This window comes from Aphelocoma coerulescens, chromosome 1A (assembly GCF_041296385.1).
Source record: "Aphelocoma coerulescens isolate FSJ_1873_10779 chromosome 1A, UR_Acoe_1.0, whole genome shotgun sequence".
NCBI lineage: Eukaryota > Metazoa > Chordata > Aves > Passeriformes > Corvidae > Aphelocoma > Aphelocoma coerulescens.
In genome coordinates, this window is record NC_091014.1 from 12,863,746 (window position 1) to 12,886,299 (window position 22,554).

Below are 22,554 nucleotides of genomic sequence, written 5' to 3' on the forward strand. Positions count from 1 at the left end.
TGTGAAAATTATCATTTTACCCAGCTGAACCCAGTTTTTAATCAAAACCAAATTTTTTCCAGCCACATAAATAGAAGAACTCAATTTGAAAACCCTGTCCTAGAAGCAAAAAGGAAGCTACAGCAGCATAACATGCCCAACGCAGAACTTGGAACAAAGCCTATGCAGGCCCAAGGTTTCCGAGGTACAGTACTATGTCAGCTATCTTAGTTAAGATGAAAGATCCTGCTCTTCTGTTTATGTGATAATGATTTTGTCATAGGCTGATTAAAAGAGTAATGTTGCCAGTTCTTGAAAGGTTATCACCTGTATCTTAGCAATTTTCTCCCTTAAGATGTCCAGATTCCATTAATTGCAGGACTGATGAGCCAACTAAAACCTTCAGAGATACAGAGAAAAAACAGAAAAGTTGAATCTAGTGTTTCCTAAAGGCTGAGAAACTGAAAGCACAATAGGACTCCCAAAGTAATTTTCTCAATAAAGTCATAAATTCTGTTCCTGAGAATGTACGACTCTCTCTTGAGCACCCGAGGTTGGCAACACTGAAATACTTAATTGTACTTTCTCTAAATTACTCTTAATTGATGTTTGGTATGTTTCTAAGCTAGCTCATCTAGCAAGTATCAATTAAGTTAAAAGCCTCGAGCACAGTGTTACAGGAGTTTACAAGAATGCAGCCACTTGGTAAGATAAAAACTAATGCGCTCAAAATGAGCTGTATAAGAGCAAACAGTACCGGTATAGACAAATTAATTTTAATGCAAGGTTACAGTCAGAGAATGAGGCTTGTTCTCCTTTGTAACAGTAGAAAGCTCCTCATCAACCTTACCTAGACCCAAATTTGCCCGCCTGCGCCCTGCTCCCAAGAGGTGCCATAGCGTGAATGACCTGTCGCAGTGCTGGCGCGACCCCGCCGGGGCACGCGCGCTGTATGGTACGTCCCCACTGCCGCCAGCCCCGCCGCCCTGGGACCGGCTGGGCTCACAAACTCCGCACCTTCCCCAACCCTCCCTCACCGAATGCAGCACAGGAGAGAAGCATGGGGAGCCACCAGGACCCACACTGCACCCCGAGGCACGCGAGGAGGGGACACAAAGCTTGCACAGCAGTCCGTGTGTGTCACTTGTTGGATGCCTAAAGCCTGCGTGTTTGGAGAGGAAAGCTCACCTAATATTTAGCCCTTCTTGGTAACAAATGCAATGAGATACTCAGAGGGGATACTTTCCTCATTGTGGTTGGGAGGGAAATTATGAAGCACGTATTACTTAGTAGACAAGGCTGAATTTATAGGTTAGGAAAGAGGTTTTTAAATTACCTCACAGATCAGTTTTATTGTTGTAATTATTTTAGCCACACAATATCCACTTCTAAATGGATTTCTAATATCAAAGGATATTTATATCTCTTCATTTATGGCTGATCTGCCATAGATAAGATATATGTTTTAAGCTTTGTATTAGTACAAGAACTCACAAATATTTTTTTCCCGGAATGCCTGCACTCTTTATTTTCTTGTCTTTGATACACTGTCACTTGGTGTCAGCCAGTATTGTTATCTGATGTCTCTGCTGTGTTGTGACTAGATCAGAACTTTTGTCTTTCTTGTTTGTGTTGACTGATGTAGAAAAACCACTCTTCACTCGTGATGCATCACAGCTGAAGGGGACTTTCCTCAGCACAACTCTTAAGAAAAGCAACATGGGTTTTGGATTTACCATCATTGGTGGGGACGAACCGGATGAATTTCTCCAGGTGAAGAGTGTAATTCCTGATGGGCCTGCAGCACAAGATGGGAAAATGGAAACAGGTAATTATGAAGGTTACTCTGTTCTTTTATATAAGAAATAGAATGAGAAATAGATTTCTGAGTCTCACTCTCTCCATGAATGCATACATTTTCCATATGACTTTCTGTGTTAATATGTAGAAAAGGTAAGTTTCTTGGTAAAACTTCCTTGTAACTTTTCTTTCTAATAAATGCCAAGTAGCTTATTTTTCCCATTTCCCAATATTTTAAGGGAGGAAAGATCTCTGCAATTTCCTAGATAAAAATGGGATATGGTTTATAAGCTGTTTACTTGAGGGAAGTCTGCGTGGAAAGAAAAGAGAGAGAGAGAGAACACAGACTACTAAGTGCAAATTTCTTTCTTTAGAAAGGATGGTTTTGCAAAATAATCAGTTGAGTCTGATCCAATACTGTTCTCATTAGAACCATCACAACAAGAGTTTTCAGTGTGGCATATGGATACATAGGCATTTGTGTCCTAGTAATAAAGAATCTGTGAAAATTCATGAAATAAAAGAAACTTCCTCTGAAGAGCTTTAAAGCTGCTCTGAAGATCTGGACCACCACTGCAAACATTTTCATGTTCACAGATTGATAAAGATTGCAAACCACTGTCTGAAAGGTCACATCAGGTCTATGTATGGATGAAACTCTTTTGAAGGAAGATGAATTCAGTTTCCAAGCACCTGTCATCTTCCTTAGGAAAAGAAAATCAGAAAATAATAGAACTATTTCAGTTGGCAGGGACCTTCAATCACTAACCCCCTGCTTAAAACAGCACTAACTTTGTGATTGGATCAGGTTTCTCAAGGTCTTGAGAAAATTTCATGAGACACAGATTCCACAGCCTCCACATGGTCTCCTGTCCCAGCGTTTCACCACTCTCATGGTGAAGACTTTTGCCGAGAAGTTGTGGATGCCCCATCCCTGGAAATGTTGAAGGCCAGATTGGACAGGGCCCTGAGCAACCTGGTCTAGTGGGTGGCAAGTAGATGATCTTGAAAGTCCCTTTCAACACAACATTCTATTGTTGTGTGATTCTTTTTCTTTAGGTCTGGTTGGGCTTTCCACAGGTGCAGCTGGTTAGTAGGGACTGAAGTACTGTGTTCCTGTGTTTGAGCAGCCCTGTCACTCTGTACCATCTCTTCCCCTCAGTCCTCGCTCCTCAGATAATAAATCATGCTGCACATTGGTAATGAGACATGTGCATAGTTTATCCTTCCATTTCTCACCAAGATATTGAAAGAAAGACATGGTAGTTTGAGATTTTTGTTGCCTTTGCAGAAAACCAAGTTCATAGTGGCCGGAGTCACTGTGAAGATATTCTAAACTTTTATAACTAATCATTGTGGATGGATAACAGCAGCAGAGAAGGATCCTTTTAGTGTGTTACAGTACAGGGAGCAGACACAAACTCACACAGGCACAAATTATGCAAGTGGAATAGTCTGAAGTGATTTTTCTGGAAATTTCATTTCATCCTTCTTTTATTGTTGTCAACTTTCTTATCCTAGTCATATCCATATGTCAGAATAAATCACCCTGAATTCTAGTTTATTTTGTAGGACTCTCCAGAACTCTGCAAGTAGGAAGTGTGAAGGTTGTGAAAAGTATTATTTAAAAAAAAAAAAAAAAAAAAAAAAAAAAAAAAAAAAAAAAAAAACAGAATTTGCTTGAAATTTAATGTTATAGCCGGCATGATGTTTCTAATGCCAAATAGATAAACAGAAAATTTATATGAAGAAGTAAAACGTAAGAAAGAAGTAGAATATAGATTTTTGGCACTGATTTTATAAAATACATTAGTCTAATAGCTTTTTAATTCTCAGTTCTTGTTGCCATTTTAACTTAATGCAATTTAGTTACCAAAGGCAAAATTTATTAAATTAGGTGATTAAGTGAACAAAGGATACAACAGACTTCCTGAAGTTCAGAAGATTTCAGTGACATAAACTTCATTTTTCCCTAATATTTTCATACTATCTAATACAAGGCATGAGAGCTTTTCCTTGTTTGTCATGGTTTAGCATTCTCAGATTAAGCACTCAAATATAGTTACTTGATAAGCCCTCTGGAGTGTGGGCTGGTTATTAGTGAACTTGGTCATATGCAGTTCTTTTCTCTGGAAAACAGGGTATCCTTGAAACTTACTTGAATTTTTATGCTTAAATTGAACATGGGTTTCATAGTACTGTTTATGGTCATTATTGTAGTCATGGATTGTGATGAGAATATGTGAGAAAAATGTGCTTTAAAGTGCACAGAAATAGCATTGGTTTTATCCTCAGGTAATTAATTCAACTACATTAGGAATGCTAAGCAGAAATGTACATTCAAATATATAATCACTCTATACTTATGTGACCCCAAACATACAAAATTAGATCTCAGAACAAATTTTGGCCTCAAATGTCTTCATTTTTAAGAAGAGTGACAGATTCTGATGTCAAGTAATTGGAGAATCTCAGACTAAGGATTGTGGCATCTAACATGGTTTCTATGATAAAGTAATTTCTAAATATGGTAATGGTAAACTGAAAAAATATATTTAAGGTCAGCATGTTTATAAAAGCACTGTTCAACAAAGTGCTTGTATTTTCTGATATCAAATCTTTTTCACATTTCCTGAATTAGAATTTCTCTCCCTATTCAACTATTTTACAATATAATCACCTGAAGGTATGAAAGTCTCCCAGGTTCTATCAATAGCTTTTTGTTCATAAAGCTGTTAAAATCTTACATTTGAAAACTACTTGAAATTACATAAGTTTCTTTTTGTTTGTGAAGTAGGCATCATTGGATAATGAATAGAGCTTTTAAATTTGATTTTATTTATTTTTTTGATACAAACTGTGTGTTATTCAATTTATGTGCACTCCAGATATGATCAGAGTCATGGGAAGCTTTGATTAGTGATTAAAACATCATATTGTGGCAGTAGGGCATCATAGTAGAAATTCTGAGGGCACTGACAATGATCTGTGAAACAACCTGAGTGTAAGGGATAACCACAGGCAGTGGTGCTCCCAGCTCTAATATAATTCTGGACCCTGTCCCTTGCAAGGCTGCAAGGTGGTTTTGGCCAAGTGGTTATTGAAATCTTCATGCTTCAGACCTGCATTAGATTTGGGGGGGAAAGGAAGGAAAGGCACCATCTCTTTTATCTTACTTAATCTTTGTCCACAAGCTGAAGACACCAAAGCTGTACTTCAAGCTAATTGTTAAAGAAATAAGCTCACAGAAAACTACCATTGTAACTCTGCTTTATTTCTTCACCCAAAATCTAATGTAGAGGTCAGGTACAAATGCTGTTCAAAGAGTGAGTCTGTATAAGACATTGTCACTCTACTACACAAAGTAGTTTGACCTGAAGGTTTCAAAATGGAGCAATTTTGGATTTCATCCTTTGAAACATAGAGCCATAGAATGGTTTGGGTTGGAAAGGGCCTTCAAGATCATCCAGTCCCACCTCCCATACCAGAAACAGGTCCACCTTCCACTAAACCAGGTAGAACTCCAGCGTGTGACCACACAGCTTGGTGTCGTTGGCAAGCTTCTTGAGGATACACTCAATCCCTGTGTCCAAATCACCAAGAAAGATGTTTAATGGTGCCTGTCCCAGTACTGACCCCTGAGGAACACTGCTGAAAGCCTGGAAGCCACTGGGAACACAGAAGCAGCTGCCTGACAGTGACCTGGCATTGCTGTGAAACAAAGCAGTGAGGCAAACCGAGTGCACTGAGATGCAACAAGAGATATCTGAGGTCCTGACAATCTATCAGCACCACTTGGTGCTCAGTGATGGGCACTAAGAGGTAGTTATATTTGTCCTAGACCCACAATAAACCTCACAAGCAGGCTCAGAGGAACCACATCTCAGTGGACGAGTCAAAAACAACCAAAATTACATTCCTGATCCTATTTGCCAGATGTTTCGGAATTCGCAGGGGCTATTATGCCCTCATGTAAATCTAGCATCTGTGCTCTAATGGCTGTTAATAATCCTGAAAATGCCTTTCTAGGACATGTTTTAGCATTTGGAGCTCAATCAAGCTTCTGTATATGAACATTACACTACACAGCATCTCTGTCTACCTCAGGACAGCCTAGGAGCTGATACCACATTCTTTTCTGGGAGGTTACACTGCTTTGTCTTGTCTGAAGCCTCATGCAGCTGATAGAATACTGTCTGTATTTAAGAGGCCCCTGCATTCCATTAAAATGCTGAGTGAACATCACTGGTAAAAGACTGCATCTACATGAAAAGATTTTTGTACAGTGACTGATTTTGACTGACTGCTGTTCTAAGGCAAACAAAGATTTAGGCCTGTGGTTGAGTTAGATAAAAGCTCAAGTTGCAAAGGCAAAAACTCTCCTATGATTCTCAAGGTTATTCAATGGACTGGATAAACTGAAACACTCCCACATAATCAAGCTCAGGGAAAGATTCTCACTCTCCACATTTCAGCAAGCTCCATTTCCTTTGCTGAAAGTTTCCAGGGAACAGCTCAAAGACATGGTGCTCAAGTGGTTCTTGGAGTCTGGTGATGACCCTTCTGGATGATGAGTATCTTTGGTCTTTGCAGGTTGAACTTTCCAGAAACATAAATCTGTGGTGAAATGTCATAGCTCAACAGTGTGAATCAAGAAAGGGGAAACATATTTTTTTCATTTCATCTGCCAAGCATATACTTGGCCAGCTTTAAGATGCTAAATCATCTGTAAACAATGCAGAATTGGGATTTTTTAGATGTTGTTCTCTAGGGAATGGTAGTTTTTCTATATTGATTGATCTATTTTAGAGATGGAAATTCATAAAGATAAGTTCCAGCTAACAAATATACTTGTCTACAATACAGATGTCTACACCTACCATATAAACAGACATCTATTACTTTTGTATGACTGTGATAGGATGAAGCCTAGAGACAAAAGCTAGGGATTGGTCCCACATCTACCACTCAGAATTTCTACTGCACCTTAGAGATCTCCAAAGGGAACGAGCTGATAGAAATGCTGGAAGGAGTGACCCATGGCCTTGCTGCTGTCTGTGGATGTACTGTCCAGACCATAACAATCTTCTGCATATGATGAATTTTTCAAGAAGCTGAGGTTACTTTAAATGTAAGCAAATTAGAGAAACCACACGTGTTGATCTACAAAGATTTAAATGTTATTATTTGAGTAAGAGCAAACCCAAAGCCGTTATCAGGTGGTTGACCCTACAATGTCACTAGGCTTAGGCAATAATTATCTAGTTTCATTAATGCATACTTTTTTCACAGTAAGGCTAATATCTTACAACCTTTTTAAAAAGTGGAGTGCTCAAGACAGAAGGAATTGGGGATATCTGCAAAAGGATGTATTTTTACAAGTTCAAACAGATCCTTAATTCTGTTCCCTGTTAATCCATTGTCAGATCATGTGAACAAACCATCATCTCACCTAATGTGAGATCAGCTGAGACCCAAGCTGTCTAGTTGAGCAACAGAAGAGATGAACTATGTATGCACAAAGAATGCCTTCAGTCCAAAGAAGCAAATATGTTAAAATTAAAATCTATGTTTTGGCAGTCATCTGGAAATATTAATACTTTCAGAACATTACTCCAAGTATCAAGACCACACACCACATGCTCTTTTTCAAACCTGTCATGTCTTTCTGACATACTGTCAGTCAAAACCCAACTGATAATCTCTTTTACAACGTTCTCTGCCCTTGGTAGCCAACTGTTTGCCACAGTTGCCATCTCAAAAGGCACACTGACCAGGAGCCTGTCACATACGTGTAGGGCTTGATTTCCACAGTACCACAAGCTGGCTGAAATTTAGTTATCTCACCTGCCTGATACCTCCTTATCCAGTGGCTCTAGGAAAACTGGCCTCCCAAAGTTAAGGCATGGTGTTAGGAACATGAGAAGCTGGGCTACTAGTTGGACTGCTGAGGAAGCACTATCTTTTCATTGCTGTTATGCCTCCCTAGGCTAAAACACTCCATTAATATGCACCAAGGCCTCATGAAGTGTCAGTCTTGCAGCTGCAAGCTGGTTCCAGGTGAGACAGGACTGTGAGAGCAGAGCAGCACATACAAAACCAGCTTGTGTTATCAGCTTCCCTTACTACCCCTGCTTTATTTGGAAGCTAGGATGTTTTATCTGATGTTTTAGTCTAGCTGAGACTGCACATCTCTCTCTGTCTCCATATGTTGCTAATCATCCCATGGAGTTCAGAGAGCGAAAATTAACTGTTTGGAAAGTAACTAACAGCAGTAACACAAATTACTTCAGGCATCAGAGAGAGTGATTTCTCCCACCCACGTTAGGCCAGTCAGTGTGAATTTGTGTTATATTTACTGCTTGTATTCCAGCATCCTCCAGGCAGATGACGAAATGGTGCAAAGCACAGCAGAAGTACTATATTTGCATCAGATACAACCAAAATCTACAGTTCCTTCCACCAGTGGTGCTGGTTACATTTTCTTGTTTGTGAGACATACGAAGAGTAACTACTTGTTAAAACCTCAGCCTGGTTTTTCAGTACCAGTCTTCTTTCATTTCACAATTTAATTTGTTTTTTTTAAGTTAAGGAGATTGAGAGGAACCACAAGGAGATTTTCTGGAACCACAATGTGAGTGCTTTGGTTTTTACACCAGACATGAGGACAGAGTTAATAGATGCCCAGCTAATTCACAGCTAAGACAAACAGATATAACCTTTTTTTTCCCCTTTTTGTGGTACACAGCATCCCATTTAATTTTATATTTTATATTTCTCACCATAAAAACTTGCACATCCTATAACTAATGCCAAAACCATTCAAGAGGTGTAGAGTTAAAATTAACCCTGTTTTAACAATCTGTCAGTACTGCTGGTCCTCACAATTTTAACCTGAGTCTCTATGTAACCAGAATTCTTTAAAGCAAAACTCTTAACTAATTGTTTGTTCTTTAAAGGGGACTAAATGTGGATCTTAACTTAAATTTTACAGGATAAATCTTCTATTCCTCTGTCACAGAGGAAAGTTCTGAAGCATGACCACATTATATTTAAGGGGTTTCAAACATGAAGAAAAGAAAAAAAATGCCAGTCTTATTATTTATTTGATATCATATATTACGATTCACTTTCACTGTGGAAATGGATATGACTTGTGGTTTTAAATGTGTGACGGTGACAGTAAGCCTAATACTTGCCTCTTAGGAATATTAATAGCAATTAAGAGATTCTTTTTCAATTCCCCTTTTTTTCATATTTTAAGGCAAGCAATTCATTGAGTTCTGCATGTAATTAGAAAGATCAGGAGGTAGTACTTAGTTTGCTAGAAATTTTTTGTTTGTGCTACTTTTTTCTAAGATTGATTTTCCATTCTATTTTTTATGTTTCTATGGCTTTCACATAACTTGGTACAGCAGTCACAGTCATATCTGTAAATTTCTCCTTATGTTAACCAAAGGACTAGGAAAGGTGTCTACTTTTGTCACAAAGTTACTGAATTTAATCTCCATGAGGCTCTTACTTTAATGTTTCCTTCATATTTTCCTTCTTTTGATACTCACTATATTGTGAGGTACTCATTGAATGCTAGCCAGGACAGAGATGAGCCTAGACTAAAAAAAGTATCCGTATTTTGTATACCACACACTATTACTGTCTATACCTGGGGTCTTTGTGTGTACCTTGTCAGACTCTTTAGTTGGCTGGTTTGAAATCCATACCCTTGTGTTCTCTCTGAGTTGCCAAAAATCCACGTCGGTATCTGTTCTGCCTGATAGAGTTAGAGCTTGAGTCTGTGCTGCCTCTCCGAGCTACTGAGCATTCTTAAGTACTGCCTACAAACAGACATTCCTCGAGATATGAAGAGAGCTTTTGATTCTTTTTAGCCCTGTCAATATCTCTTGAAGTCTTCAATTAAAATTATTTATGCAAACTGAAAGAGCAATTGTAGCAGAGCATCTAAGCTGGACTTCAAAATGCTTCTGAAAATGGACAGTGTTTTGTTTAAGTCACAGGAACAATTTTTTTAAAAATTCTTGGGAAATTCTTCTCTCACATCACACACTGTCTCACTTCATGAGATCATTCTGGGCTTGCATTGTTAGCAAAAATGGAGCTCTGTGGTCTCTGACTCCATATCTTGAGGTTTAGTCCTAAAGTCTGCCATAATGTAGAAATTTTGAGAATCTTCTATCTCAAGTTTTAGGCTTAGTACCTTAACTCAAGGTGGTTCAAAGCAAGACAGTAAGGAAGATATATCCACAAGAAGGGTGGCAATAGGGAGGAAAATGTTTCCTCCAGGAGGTTTCTGAGACTACCAATATGCAGGGGCAGTTCAGCTGCATAAACATCGGTGTCCAGTGCCATTAAAGGTTCCAGGGATCCCACTTGGCCTCCTCCTGCCTTTCCAGGCAGCACTCTCTTGTAAGTCCTGTGTGGTACCTGCAGGTCACACATATCTCAAATGCCAAAGGCTCTTTCAAATGACATTAGACACCTCCTTCAACAACCTCATTCCTCCTTCAACAAGGAGTGTGTTAATAGACCCCTTTGGTTTTCCTTATCATCTATTAGAGATTGATTAACTACTGTAATAATAATCCTTTTCTGACAGTTTTAAGGATATTTGTTTCCCTAGCCTAATTAGATACTAATATTTGTGGTTTTATGAATACTTAAAAGAAGCAACAGAAACCCTTTTAAAATTAATAGGCTTAATTCTTTCTCATATAACTATTCAGACAACAACATTATAAGAAGTCTGATGATTGAGTTCAACCATATACTGGGGATTATAAATTCATTTTCATTTCCAGCACTTACAATATTTTGCTTCATATATTATTGGTACCATAAAGAATATGCCAATATTAGGATTGAATATTATATATGTAACTTGTTTTCTTTCCTGTGGTGAATTTTCTTCAAAAGTCATTTTGAGGTGAGGCACTCATTTTTTTCTAGTTCACATATTACACAGAAATGCAGGAGAATCTGAAAAGAACACCAATCATTCATTTTGCTTTGATAAAATCCATATTTATACACAGGAGACAACTCGTAATACACTTGGTTTATGGCACTTATTTCATTTTGAAAGAAGTTCACATTTGACACTATGTTTTGATCTATGTTTATCAGTCCCAAGAGTGACAATGTGTGCTTGCTACTTGAAACAATAAAATACTGGACACGTAAATAGGTGAAATTCTGGATTATGTAACCATAAGCCACATAATCCTCTGCAGGAGAGAGTATGTAAACAGGTCTGCTTATATGTGGTAAGTTTTTTCGAGTATTTAAGCCATTAGAGCAACTCTTCCAGCGCCAGCTATAGAAAGCTGAAGATACTTGGTTAGAGATGGCTGTCCACATGTACAGCACTTACTGTCTTTTATCCAGCTGTTTCAGCTGTGACCAGATTCTCCCTGCAGTTGTGTTTTTGTTTAACCCAGAAACCAATGGTGAAGTAATTTATTGGGAAGAGAGGGCATAATGGAAATATGATCTATGATAATACAAAAAATCCTGTCTCTTGTGGACAAATGCAACACAAACCACAAACACAAGACATACACAAGCTGTTTAAGCCATGAGCCTGTCTCTTTTATAAAAAGAGTCAATGGAGACCTTCTGGTGCTCAAAGGTGCTATATGTTTAGCAGGAAATGAGATCATACTGAAATCAGGAAATATGGTAAAGTAAAATGTGAAAGAGTGAAGGTGAAAAAGCAAAGAGGCTATGTGGACACAAATTACTCAAGTATTTGCAGTCTTGCATTCTTTTTAGTTCAAGGTCTGACTCCATGGAAAAAATGGCCACAAAGACCAAAAGCATAGGGAAGGATACTAAAACTATGTCATACTTATTTGAGTATGCAAAATACAAAGGCAGAAAAATGTTAAATTATTTATTCTGTCCACTATCACCTCCTAATACACCTTTATGCAATTTTAGTGTTCATATTGTCATAAATATTTGTTTTGTGTATGACAGGTTCTAGGAAGCCCATAAATTCATTCTTCAGTTTGAACTTCATCATGCAAAATCTGCAGATTCTGCCACTAGGACATTTTACATAGACCAGGAGATGATAAATATATTATCATAAGCCTGGTATTTATTAGGACAGTTTTTGTAAGTTTTGCAAGTTGCACCTTGAGTAAGCAGTGTGTGCTGAACTCAGTGGCTGCCAAAAATGCTGCAGTTGCAGAAATTACTTTTCTTCTATCAGATTAATCTGTCTCACATGATTTGGCTATTTGTATGAACAGACAAAAATATACATTGAAAGTAATAGTCATCCTCTTCTCATGTACTATTTCGTTCAATAAATAATGATGTCCTGTTTCTTAAGAAGAATGATGTATGAAGTCAGAAGGAGGTTCTCACTATATAAAGAGATGACAGGGAAAGTGAGAATTTAATACTGAATGATGAAAATAACCTAGAACTGTACTTTTCAATATCATCAGCCATGCCACATTTAATTTTCTTTTGGTTTGGCATATAGGGCTTTATTATACAATTTAATTATCAAAACAAAAAGTATTTATCTGAGTTTCAGATTTTCATTTTGTATTAAAAAATTAATAGATTTGTGCAACCAAATACAATCTGTATCTATATTAAAATCTGAGAGTTCAGAAATTCCCCTCATTTTTTGCCTTTGACCTTGAGAACAAATTTTAAACTCCTCAGGACTTTAAGAATAAATTAAGTAATTAATTTTAAGATAAAATTTCTTCTGTATATTTAGAATGGGAAATATCTTTGTTGAAAGTTAGCAGACATTTTGCTTGAACAAATTTGTTTACATCTATGTACCTGAATTTCCCCATCCAAAAGGAGAAATAGTCATTTTAGAACTTAGTGAAGTCCAATAATTATTGAAGTTAGCAACTCCCATCATAACTACTAAAAATGTTAGTGAAGAGAAGCCTAATGGAGTGCAGCTTGAGATATTAAGGCCAAATACTGTCAAAGTCCAATTGAGCAATGTATATTAAAAGAAAAAGCTGTTCTCAATCTCACGTGGATCAATATTTTTGTCAGTGCTGAGTTTTATAATTTGATGTGTGGCATGAAGTAAAACTATCCAGAGTTAAATTAGAGATGACAAAACATTTCCAGGCATATAAATCATATTTGAGGAGCTTTGCAAACCTTTAACTACTGGGGAGTTACAGAGACATTTGAGGCAATTTTATTAGAAGTTCACTTCTAAAACCATCTTTCACTGTCTGTTGCCAGAATCAGGATATTAGCACAGATGCACCTCTCATCTGACCCTGTTTAGCTGCTCACGTAGCCTTTGTAAGAGCAAAGTTTATTCCAGCACTTATGCAACTGCCTCTTTGTAATTGATGATTCTGACATTTTAAAAATGGCTTGTTTGTTTAAAGACCTGTAATGAAAATTTCTGAATGACATAAGGAGCACTTTTCTGACCAGGAGGCGGGCATGAAGTGAATCCTGATGGAAAGTGAGAAGCCCCTGGAAAAATTCTTCCATCTTTTTCCCTCTCTGCCCCACAAAGGTATTCTCCCTTCCGGCAGTCACATGAGAGTGATGTTGTCTCTGAGTCGGTGGATGGCGGTGGAGCTCGAGGTGCCCTGCTGCTCCCGAATGCTCTGTGTCTGCAGCACTGGGAGCTGCCTGGGCACTACTTGCCCCTCCTCAGCTCCTCCTTCAGCAGGTACCAGAGGGAATCGGTGCCACGGTGGTGGAGCCAGGGTCCCCTAAAAACTGCTCTGCTGCCATGCCCAGATAAGTGAGGGCTGTGTACAGGAGCTTAGACAAATTCTTGGTGTCTGGAGCTTCAGTGTTTTGCCAGGTCTCGGCTATCAGCCTCAGGGGGTGACTGGCTTGTGGAGAGGGGAGAAGAGGGTCCAGTCTCTAGAGGCTGGGTGAAGAACAGGGAGAAAACTGACTGGACTAGGATATGCTGAAGCTGAAGATGAGATTGTTTGTTTTTGTTCTGTGGGGAGGCAGGGAGAAAAGGCAGTAATTTTATGCTAGAAATGGCTGGAGAGTGGGTGTTTCTATGCATGTGTGAGCATGTAGGAGGCAGGAGGGGGAGGGCAAGGTACTAAGGAAAAGAAGAAAGGAGCTCTGCAAGAAAGGTCTGAGAGCAGTGATGTGAGTACAGATCTTTTAAACACTGGCAGTTTCACTCCTTTTGATGTATTGCCTTCTTTTTCAGCTCCAAATGGAAGTAAATTACAATTCTTTGTATTAAACTAATCTCTTCTGCATTAAAATCAGCATCATTGTATGTAGTATTTACTGAGACTTTCTTTGCCGTACTGAGCATCACCTGTAGTACTGCTGGGGAAAAGTCAGATAATATTGGACACCCTTTCTTGATAGCTGTTCCTTGAGAATTTATTCATAGGCTAAAAGTCAGTCATGAAGCATCTTAGATTATGCTGCTGTTCTTTGTGATCTCTTCTATTCCACTTTTACATAAGCAAAATAACAAGTCTCAGTTAGCAAAGGCTATCATCAGTTCATGATTGTTGGCCTGAAATCATGCCTTTGAATCCTGCAAACCCATCAGTTCTGAAGAAGCTGTCAGAGCTAAGCCTGTAACATTGTGAAGGGCTGAAAGAGCACAGAAAAAATTGGTTGTTTTGCACTGGGGTGTTTCAAAAAAGGCATCAGAAAGAGGTGGGAAACTGGAAAATTAGGAAATTGAGGTAATGAATCTGACAGTGCTTTCTTGTAAGGGGGAAGTGGAGAAACATCATTTGTGAGTGAAAGACACACTAGATATGGTGGGCAGCATTAATCATACCCCTATCACTATCATGTTACCAGGATTATTTTCCTGATATGTGGCAGAGCCTCAGCCAGCACTCTTGGTACTCATCTTGTTTGTGGATTCTGGTTGACTTTCTTCCCCTGAAATCTCCACAAAAGTTTGTGTGCCACACAGCAGCCTGGTGTGCTCAGGCAGGCTTTCCTCAGGCAATTTAAGAGGAAGACACCCAGCCACAGCAAAGACACTGCCTCCTGTCAGACCTTGTCACTGGCACTAGAAACCACACGTGTTCTTAACCTTGTTTATTTAACAAGTGGAATATTAAGGGTAGATTGCCAAATTCCACAGGAAATTTATGCAACACTGCAGTGCTACACGTGGTATGAAAATATTGGTCATATTTTATGTATAAACACATTTTGTGTTTATCCTTTTAATATCACTTAAGAAGGTTGTATTATTTTAGTGGGAGGGAGTTGTTCTAACACAGATAGGAGAAGTCAAAAGCACTCATATCATCTCTGGTCATTTTCCAGGCAGGTCACAATGGCAACATCATTACTCAAAGCTCAAAAAAGCTTCCTTTTTTTGGTAGATTTTTTTTGTTAAAATCTCTTTATTCTGTCCTGTTCCAATTATTTTCTGCATATTAGACAAGAGTGTATTTTTTTTAGGCCAAACTTGGTTGCATCAAAAGATGCTGTTGACTATTATATAAGGGATTCTAGTGTTTCTAGCACAGTTGAAAAATAGTTCTGAATTGTTTGGAGAAATAGGGATAATAAGAATTGTACTTGAGAAATGGTTTGTGTCAAAAACTCTACTCCAACCAAGGTGCTGAGCAGATGGATTTTTATTTTATACTGTGCAGTGTTGTAAATACTATGTTTCAATAGTCCATTCAGTTCCAAAAGCAGGATTGTGATACTTTAATCATTTTGTTTGCTACAAGAATAATGAATTCCTCTTTGCTAGGTCATAATACTTGTCATTTCAAGTCAACTGGAAGTAATATTTTTCCAAAAATGTTGGAGGGATGTTAAAAAAATTCAAATTGAAAATATTATGAGCTTAAGAGCATTCTATGAAGAAACAAAATCACAATGTTTCTAATTTTTAGAAGGTTTTTTAATTTAACTGTTCCAGAAAAATTGCCCCAGACTGAGAAAGTCTTCTACCTAACCCCAAGCTAGGTGTGATCAGCCTGGTCCCAGGGATATAGGATTTCATCTTTTCCACATAAAAATATATCCACACTTAGATTGTAGTCTCACTTTGCATGTGTGTTTCAGAATCAGGAGCTAATTTTTTCTCCAGAGTGAATTCTGTGTTGAACATGCTTTACCACAGGCTGACAGGAAAAGCCAGGCTTTCCCTGATTTGGGTCTCCACTTGGTTGTGCAGAAGTGGCAGTGGCCATGGCAAGCCACGTCAGGCTGGCTCATGCTCTCTCTCTCTCCCCCTCTCCTTCTCTCTCTCTCCCTCTCTATCTCACATAACTGAAAACCCAGCTGTGGGGGAAACAGCCAGGCCAAGTATGGCAAAAAGGAGGGACTAGAACAAAGGCCCTGTAGCAAAGAATAAAATATAAAGTGTCATCTCAATAAAGACTGTATCAGAATCTGTTTGCACAATGCAAACACAATCAAGACAATGTAGACAACCTTTAATCTGTCATTTTCCAAAAGATTACCCCAAATTTGAAGTATGTAATAAAAATCATAAAAGACACTTGAAACAATCTCTCTCAGAGTCAAGACTGGAAGGAGAAAGTCTGTGTGTTTAGTCGGTTTCTGACAGCCTTCCCATGGCAATGTCCAGTGGACAAGCAGAGCGATGCATAATACCTGTACAGTATAATTGCATCCACTTCAACAGACTGCAGCAAGATTTATACTCTTTCTTGCAGTGACAGCAAGTTCTTCTCCCAACTATTAGAAATTACATGAGATACAACTTTTTTGTGACCTCTGTTTGTATCCTGCAAGAGCAGGGTTTAGGGACAGGCTGAATATAGAACCTACTCCTTCAGAGTAATTTAAATTTCTCATGCCCTATAGCCTTACTATTTTATTACTATTATTTATTTAAACAGATATTCTTTTATATCCTGTTTTATCTGTAAAAGAGAAAAATCACATTAAGCTCATATAATTTTCATTCCTTTTTCTTTCATTTCTTTGCATTTCAGTCAATTTGATGCAACAGTATTATTCTTCCATTAGATGAAGGCACACCTCATATTTTTGTGTTTGAATTAGGCAGTGCATCTGTCTTTTAATGTGGGACAGCAAGATATTTGAGAAAATTGCAGAATGCTCATGTAACTAATTTCTCTTTTAATGGCAACAGTTTTTAATCTCTTTCACATCTTGTGTGTATCTAAGCACATCTGGATTTTACTTAGGTATTCAAAATAGTCGTTATGCCTCAAGAGCATACTTCCCAAATGGATTCTATTTGTGCCAGTGAAAAAGAAGAATATATTATCATTCATCTTAAACAGTCTCGCTTTTGCAGATTCCTGTTAACTACACAAAAATAACCATACAGACAAGTACTCATTCTACTTTTCATGTTTGGGGGAAGGGCAAGACTCCTTTTACAGAAGAAATGTAGAGTGTAGGGAGGAGAGAGTTGAGAAAATAGTTCTAATCCAAAGTAGAACCTGCTTAGACTCCAGTGGAACAGAAGCACATCTGTTATGTGCAAACAGAAGCATGGGCATGCAGAAGGCTTGCAAATGGACCTGAACCTCATCTTTGATATTACAAATTTTAATGATGATATTTTTTTGAATGACAGGATAAAGTCATTAGTAGGTTTGGGGACCATGCTGTTTGTAAGATTATCTATGGACAGGCAAGGACTGTGTAAATACAGAAATGCCTTTCAGCTTCCTTGGCCAGCATGGGGGACATAGGCACTGATATCAGAGGCATTTGTCTCACAATATCTTCACATAATTTTATTTCTCCTTCCATTGCTGATAGTATTTGTTTTTTCTCTATTTCCATGTCACTTAATTGACACTATCTGTTCCACTATTCCCTTGTGCTAGGCTGGCTTTGAGGGATAAGTAGTGCTATGGGGCTCTTTCTGATAGCAGCAGCCTAAAACTGGACACAGGGACAGATGTGCTCCGCTCTGTCAGGGTGAAGGCTGTCCTGTGCCTTCAAGCCCAAGTGAACATAACTGGAAGAAAATGTGCCACCTCTGCTTATCAGAAGCTCTGCACCAGAGAAACAGCTATGCTTGCTGTTCTATAAATTCCAGATTGCCTCAGAATCCAAAACATGCTCTCCATTTTTTAGACTGGAGGGACCACTTATTCTCCTTCTAAATCAGTACTGTTTTTGAAGCTAGCTGAAGATATATGAATAAGTGTGAAAATATGCATACTTCTGTTTTCCAAAAGTACCTTTTAGATGAGTTCTACTAGATGGAGTTGTGGTATTCAGCATTTAGTTTGAAGCTCATTGCAATAATTCTGGGAGGACAGTGAAGTCAGAGAACGAAAATATGGTCACTGTTAATATCAGTTACTGTCCTCTCTTTTTATGGTGTCTGTCACGTAAGAAATAAGCACACTGAGAAGCACTCACACTACTTATCCCTAGCATCTTGAATAATTCATAGAAGTAGTGTTAGAAATTGTGCTATAGGGACATTAACAACATGGAATCACTTTGGGTTTTTTTCATAAACCCCTTCTACTGTCTCAGTTAATCAGAATACTCCTTGCCATGGGAATGCTAGCAGTGTTGTTACAATAGTTTTGCCATAAGAGATATAAGTACACATCTTTTTGGAAGGACAGTGAAAAGACTGGATAGTTTCATTCTCAATAAAAATAAAATTATAGAACTCTTCAGAATTTTTTTCTTCACCGTGTTTAATTGTAATTCCACTTATTCATTAACCCTGAAAGCCTTGACAATGTTTCAGTAGCAGTTTACAGTATTACAGGCTCACTGGACATTTAATGCATTGATTGATTGGTTCATCTTTATATATGTAAAATTTGTCAAGGCCAAACAATTTTTGGATTCCTTGGTGAGAATAGCTAAAGGACTGTCAGTTTCAAAATTATACAATTCTTTCTTCTAAATACTAATTGAAAACATAATGTATTAGCTATTAATGGTATAAAATTAGGGAAAAATTATATTTTGTAATTATAATATTTAGTACATTGTTATCAATTATTGTAAAATCTTGTTCTATTTTGTGTATTGGTTTATTGTTCTTTATTGTTTATTGTACTGAACAGGTATTAAGTCTCCCTGATACATCATAAAATCCATGAAATCAAAATGCACTAGGTCAAAGAAACACTGCACTCATTCACCCAGCAATGCTTAACTTTAGTATTAGGACAACATTATTTATAGTGATGTCTCTCTTGTTAGTGTCAGCAGCCCCATCTTTGGTTTGAGTGATTTACAAAGACAGTTTTGGGTTTCTTTTCTGAACCTGTAGTTTGTAATAAATGCAGAGAGAGTTAAAATAGACAAGAAGCTGTACTTTCATTTTTATACCCAGGGCTGTTTGGTTTTTTTTTGGTTTGATCTTAGGTACCTGAATTTCTCTGATTATAATCCCCATTGAAAATAATAACTGTGTAATTTCACTGTATTTCTAAAATTTGCAGCTGACATATAAGCAGTTGACACCTGACTGTATTTTTTGTCTGGAAACCCTTTTCTGGTAGTGCCTGTATGTGAGCTTTGCTTGCATACAAGTCTGAAAAATTAATAATTTTATCCTCAAAATGCCATAAGAAGCAGAAATAACAAAAGGAGTTTTAATGTGAATTGCCATCCATTTTAAAAACATTAAGTTTTCGAGCAGGATTCACTAGTATACTCCAATCTGTTTGTGCCTTCCTGAAGCAGGACAGGGATTTTAGACAGGCAGACAGTTAGGGTATTTTTAAAGACAGGGAAGAACAGAGCACCCGGTGCACAGCTTCTGCTTTCTCTATCACTCTGCTGCTGGCATTCTTGTCCCACATTCCTCCTGCTCCTTCTATTCCTGTACCCCACAGCACACACTCTCATCCATTGCTCACCCTTAGTTATCCCCTGTCTCCAGCATGCTGCATCCATTAACACATGGCACTCTTGCCCTTCTTTGTGCACTTCTCATGCAGCATTTCTAAGAAGGAAGTTTATGGAGTAGCTGTCCCAGTTCCCTCCGTTTTTACAGGCTTTCCAAAGAAGAGGAAGTTGTGCATATAATATGCTTGAGAGAACTTTTCCATGAATCACCTTCTACCGCTATGGCTACCGTCTCCAATGGGATGGGAGGCTACAGCTTGATCTCAGTTTTTGATGGACATAAAAGCAATAGACTCTCAGGACGGATGGTGCCACCTACTTTGTCAGGAGCGGGATAGAAATACTGCATGGTAGCAAATGACATTAAGTGGTAGCCTTTTGAGGAAAAATTAGGTACAATGACAATTTTGGGAAGGTCTTTTTAATTACAGGCCACCCTTGAAATGATTCACAGGGAACATTGGGAGATGGCAGGCATAGTGTGAGACTGCTTTTTTCATGGTCTGAACAAATAGTTTGATACGGCATCACAGTCATTCAAAATAACACATTTTAATTTACTTTTATTCATTAGCTAATTAACAAATTGATAAATTTAGACATCCAGAAAATAATTCTTTTATAAAGAGGAAGATACGGTGTGTTCTCCTACATAACAGGCTTAATGCCCCTTTATGTATAAGATCTCAGATTTGACTTCTGGACAGCAATTGATGTATCCATATTGCAGCACAGTTTGTGGCAAGTGTTGTGATCCAAACATTCAACTGAACCCCTACATTGCACTCGAAAATGATGGAGTATTTGCCCTGCAATGGTATTGTTATTGGTCATATATTTACTGCAGTGGAAGTGAAGTCCCAACAATATTGTGACTCCTCAGTGCTATAAACCATACAAGAGCACCACAAATTCTCCTCTCTCTCAGAAACCACAACAGAAGATAGAGAAGGTGGACAAGACATACAAGGAGGAAGAACAGCTAGTGGGAGATTGGATAATCCTCATAAAAGGAGAATGTGATTCTTAGCTGTAGAGCTAAAAGGGTAGAAAGTGACCTTTTCCTAGCTATTATAAGGCTGGAGTTTTCTGTGTGTTATAAAACAGTTTTAAAGAAGGAGCTCAGTGGGACTTTTGTTAATGATTTTGCCTCCTTTTTCCTACCAAAAAAAATATTATGCAAGCTGAATTTTGTAGTTTATACTCAGTGTAGTATTCAAAAATCAGCTGAAAGTGAAAGAGTAATTATTCAGTGGTGAAGGTGTTAAATTGTTTTGCAAAGAGTAAAAATATATTGTCCTTGAAAATGAGTGCTTGGCAGTGAAAGAGGCTCTAGAGATATTAAGGCAACCAACGTTTGCTTGGAAGGAAGGTCAGTTTGATAATACATTACCCTCTATTAACCTGGAAAAGTACTGTAAAGCCTTAGAGAACCTGAAGGGACACCACTATTTATCTTTACTATGCAATTTTAAAGCAAGTAATATATTTATACATACCTGAAAAACTATTGAGTAGATCTTTTGGTATAGAAATTATGTGAGAAACTCTCTGAAGTTAAGGTAATATTTTCTTGTTGATGATTTTACTATCAAAAAAAAAGATGATATAAAGGTGATGCATAAAATAAGCACCTACAAACTAAAATTTGAATGGCCTTTATAAGACTTATGAGTAGAAAATTACTTATATACTAGCCATAGATTTGTATAAGCATTTGTTAATTAGTTGGTAATCAAATATAACTCCTTTTCAAATGCACTGAGGTATTTATATGTAGTAGACTATAAAAAAAATTTATTTATTTAGCTAGTAATTACTTCAATGTTTTGATACATTTAATTTCTGCTGCATAAAATGTTCCCTGTCTTTAATTTTGCATGAAAGCATTAATCTGTAGTGATCCAGACATCTTTTGATGTCTGGGTCATCTGAAAGGTGCTGACCTTGTAAACCCAGTTGACTACTTTCAAGATACAGCAAGATTTGAGGATCTATATATATGTACAACTAGGAGTGCACATACAGATATTCTGGATTTCTGGTTTGGCATGACAGGAGAAGCTCCAATACCTAGGATGAAGCAGTGAATGGGCACACATTTCATTACAACTGGCAGGATCAAGGACACAAGATGTTGAATCGGAGTCAGATTCTTCGGCATAAAGTTTGGTAGTGAATTTATAGCATAAGAAGTAGCATCTGGGACAACAGTAAACATTTCTTTTGCGAAGTATGTGGATGGATATTACTGTTATTGTAGACTGACCTTACTAATCAATACTTCAGAACAATGGCTTCAGATTTGGTGCCTGGCGTTTGGCTCCACATCCATGGTTTGGATCTGAAATAAGCACACTGATTGCTGGCAGCTCACGTTGATCTCAGTTAGCAGAATGGGGACCTGAACAACGAATACACAAAACATCCACAAATCAAAGCTTTAAGTCTTAGCTTTAAATTAAGTTAATAACCTGACTGATAGTCAAATCAGATTTGTACTGGTCTCAGAGAGTCAGCTGGTGAATTAGGTGCCTGGATGGGCACTGTGTGAGTGTACCAGGAAAAACAAAGTATTGATCAAACAATGATGAAAATCCTAGTTTTACCAAATAGATAACAGTTATAAGAATGACCCTCTTCTGGCAGTAGTGCCCACTTCAGTTACAAGGAGTCTCCTTGGAAACCATAATATTTCTAAAATAGAAATTAATTTTCAAGTTGTACCTCTATAGATTTTAAATGGAAACTAATCCTACTCATCTATCTTTGCTCGTTTTTTAAGTGTCCAACAAACTGCTGTTACTTTCACAAATCACTATTTTAGTATGTGACTAGTTATTCTTGTCCTCATGGTGCTAGCATTAGTCAAAGAAATAAAATAGCTCTATTAACCATTTCAGTTCACAACATGACTGCCTATTACTAAAAATTCCCAGTAACACA

The 22,554-nt window shown here is 37.8% G+C and overlaps 1 protein-coding gene and 1 long non-coding RNA gene across 11 annotated transcripts in view; one reads left to right on the plus strand and one right to left on the minus strand.

Moving 5' to 3' along the window:
- Positions 1-22,554, plus strand: part of MAGI2 (membrane associated guanylate kinase, WW and PDZ domain containing 2) — a 725,755-nt gene that overhangs the window by 573,418 nt on the left and 129,783 nt on the right. For 7 of the 10 annotated variants that reach the window (XM_069035710.1, XM_069035728.1, XM_069035720.1 and 4 more), the window contains 3 exons: positions 63-184; positions 809-934; positions 1,625-1,807. In XM_069035710.1, the coding sequence (XP_068891811.1) occupies positions 63-184; positions 809-934; positions 1,625-1,807 (431 nt within the window). The remainder of the gene's footprint in view (positions 1-62; positions 185-808; positions 935-1,624; positions 1,808-22,554) is intronic. The other 3 variants (XM_069035735.1, XM_069035744.1, XM_069035794.1) reach the window with 1 other exon arrangement.
- Positions 1-22,554, minus strand: part of LOC138121875 (uncharacterized) — a 37,475-nt gene that overhangs the window by 14,667 nt on the left and 254 nt on the right. Inside the window, exons 2-3 of the long non-coding RNA XR_011156288.1 lie at positions 21,878-22,012; positions 1,716-1,777 (exon numbers count right to left, since the gene is read on the minus strand). This is a non-coding gene — a long non-coding RNA (uncharacterized lncRNA). The remainder of the gene's footprint in view (positions 1-1,715; positions 1,778-21,877; positions 22,013-22,554) is intronic.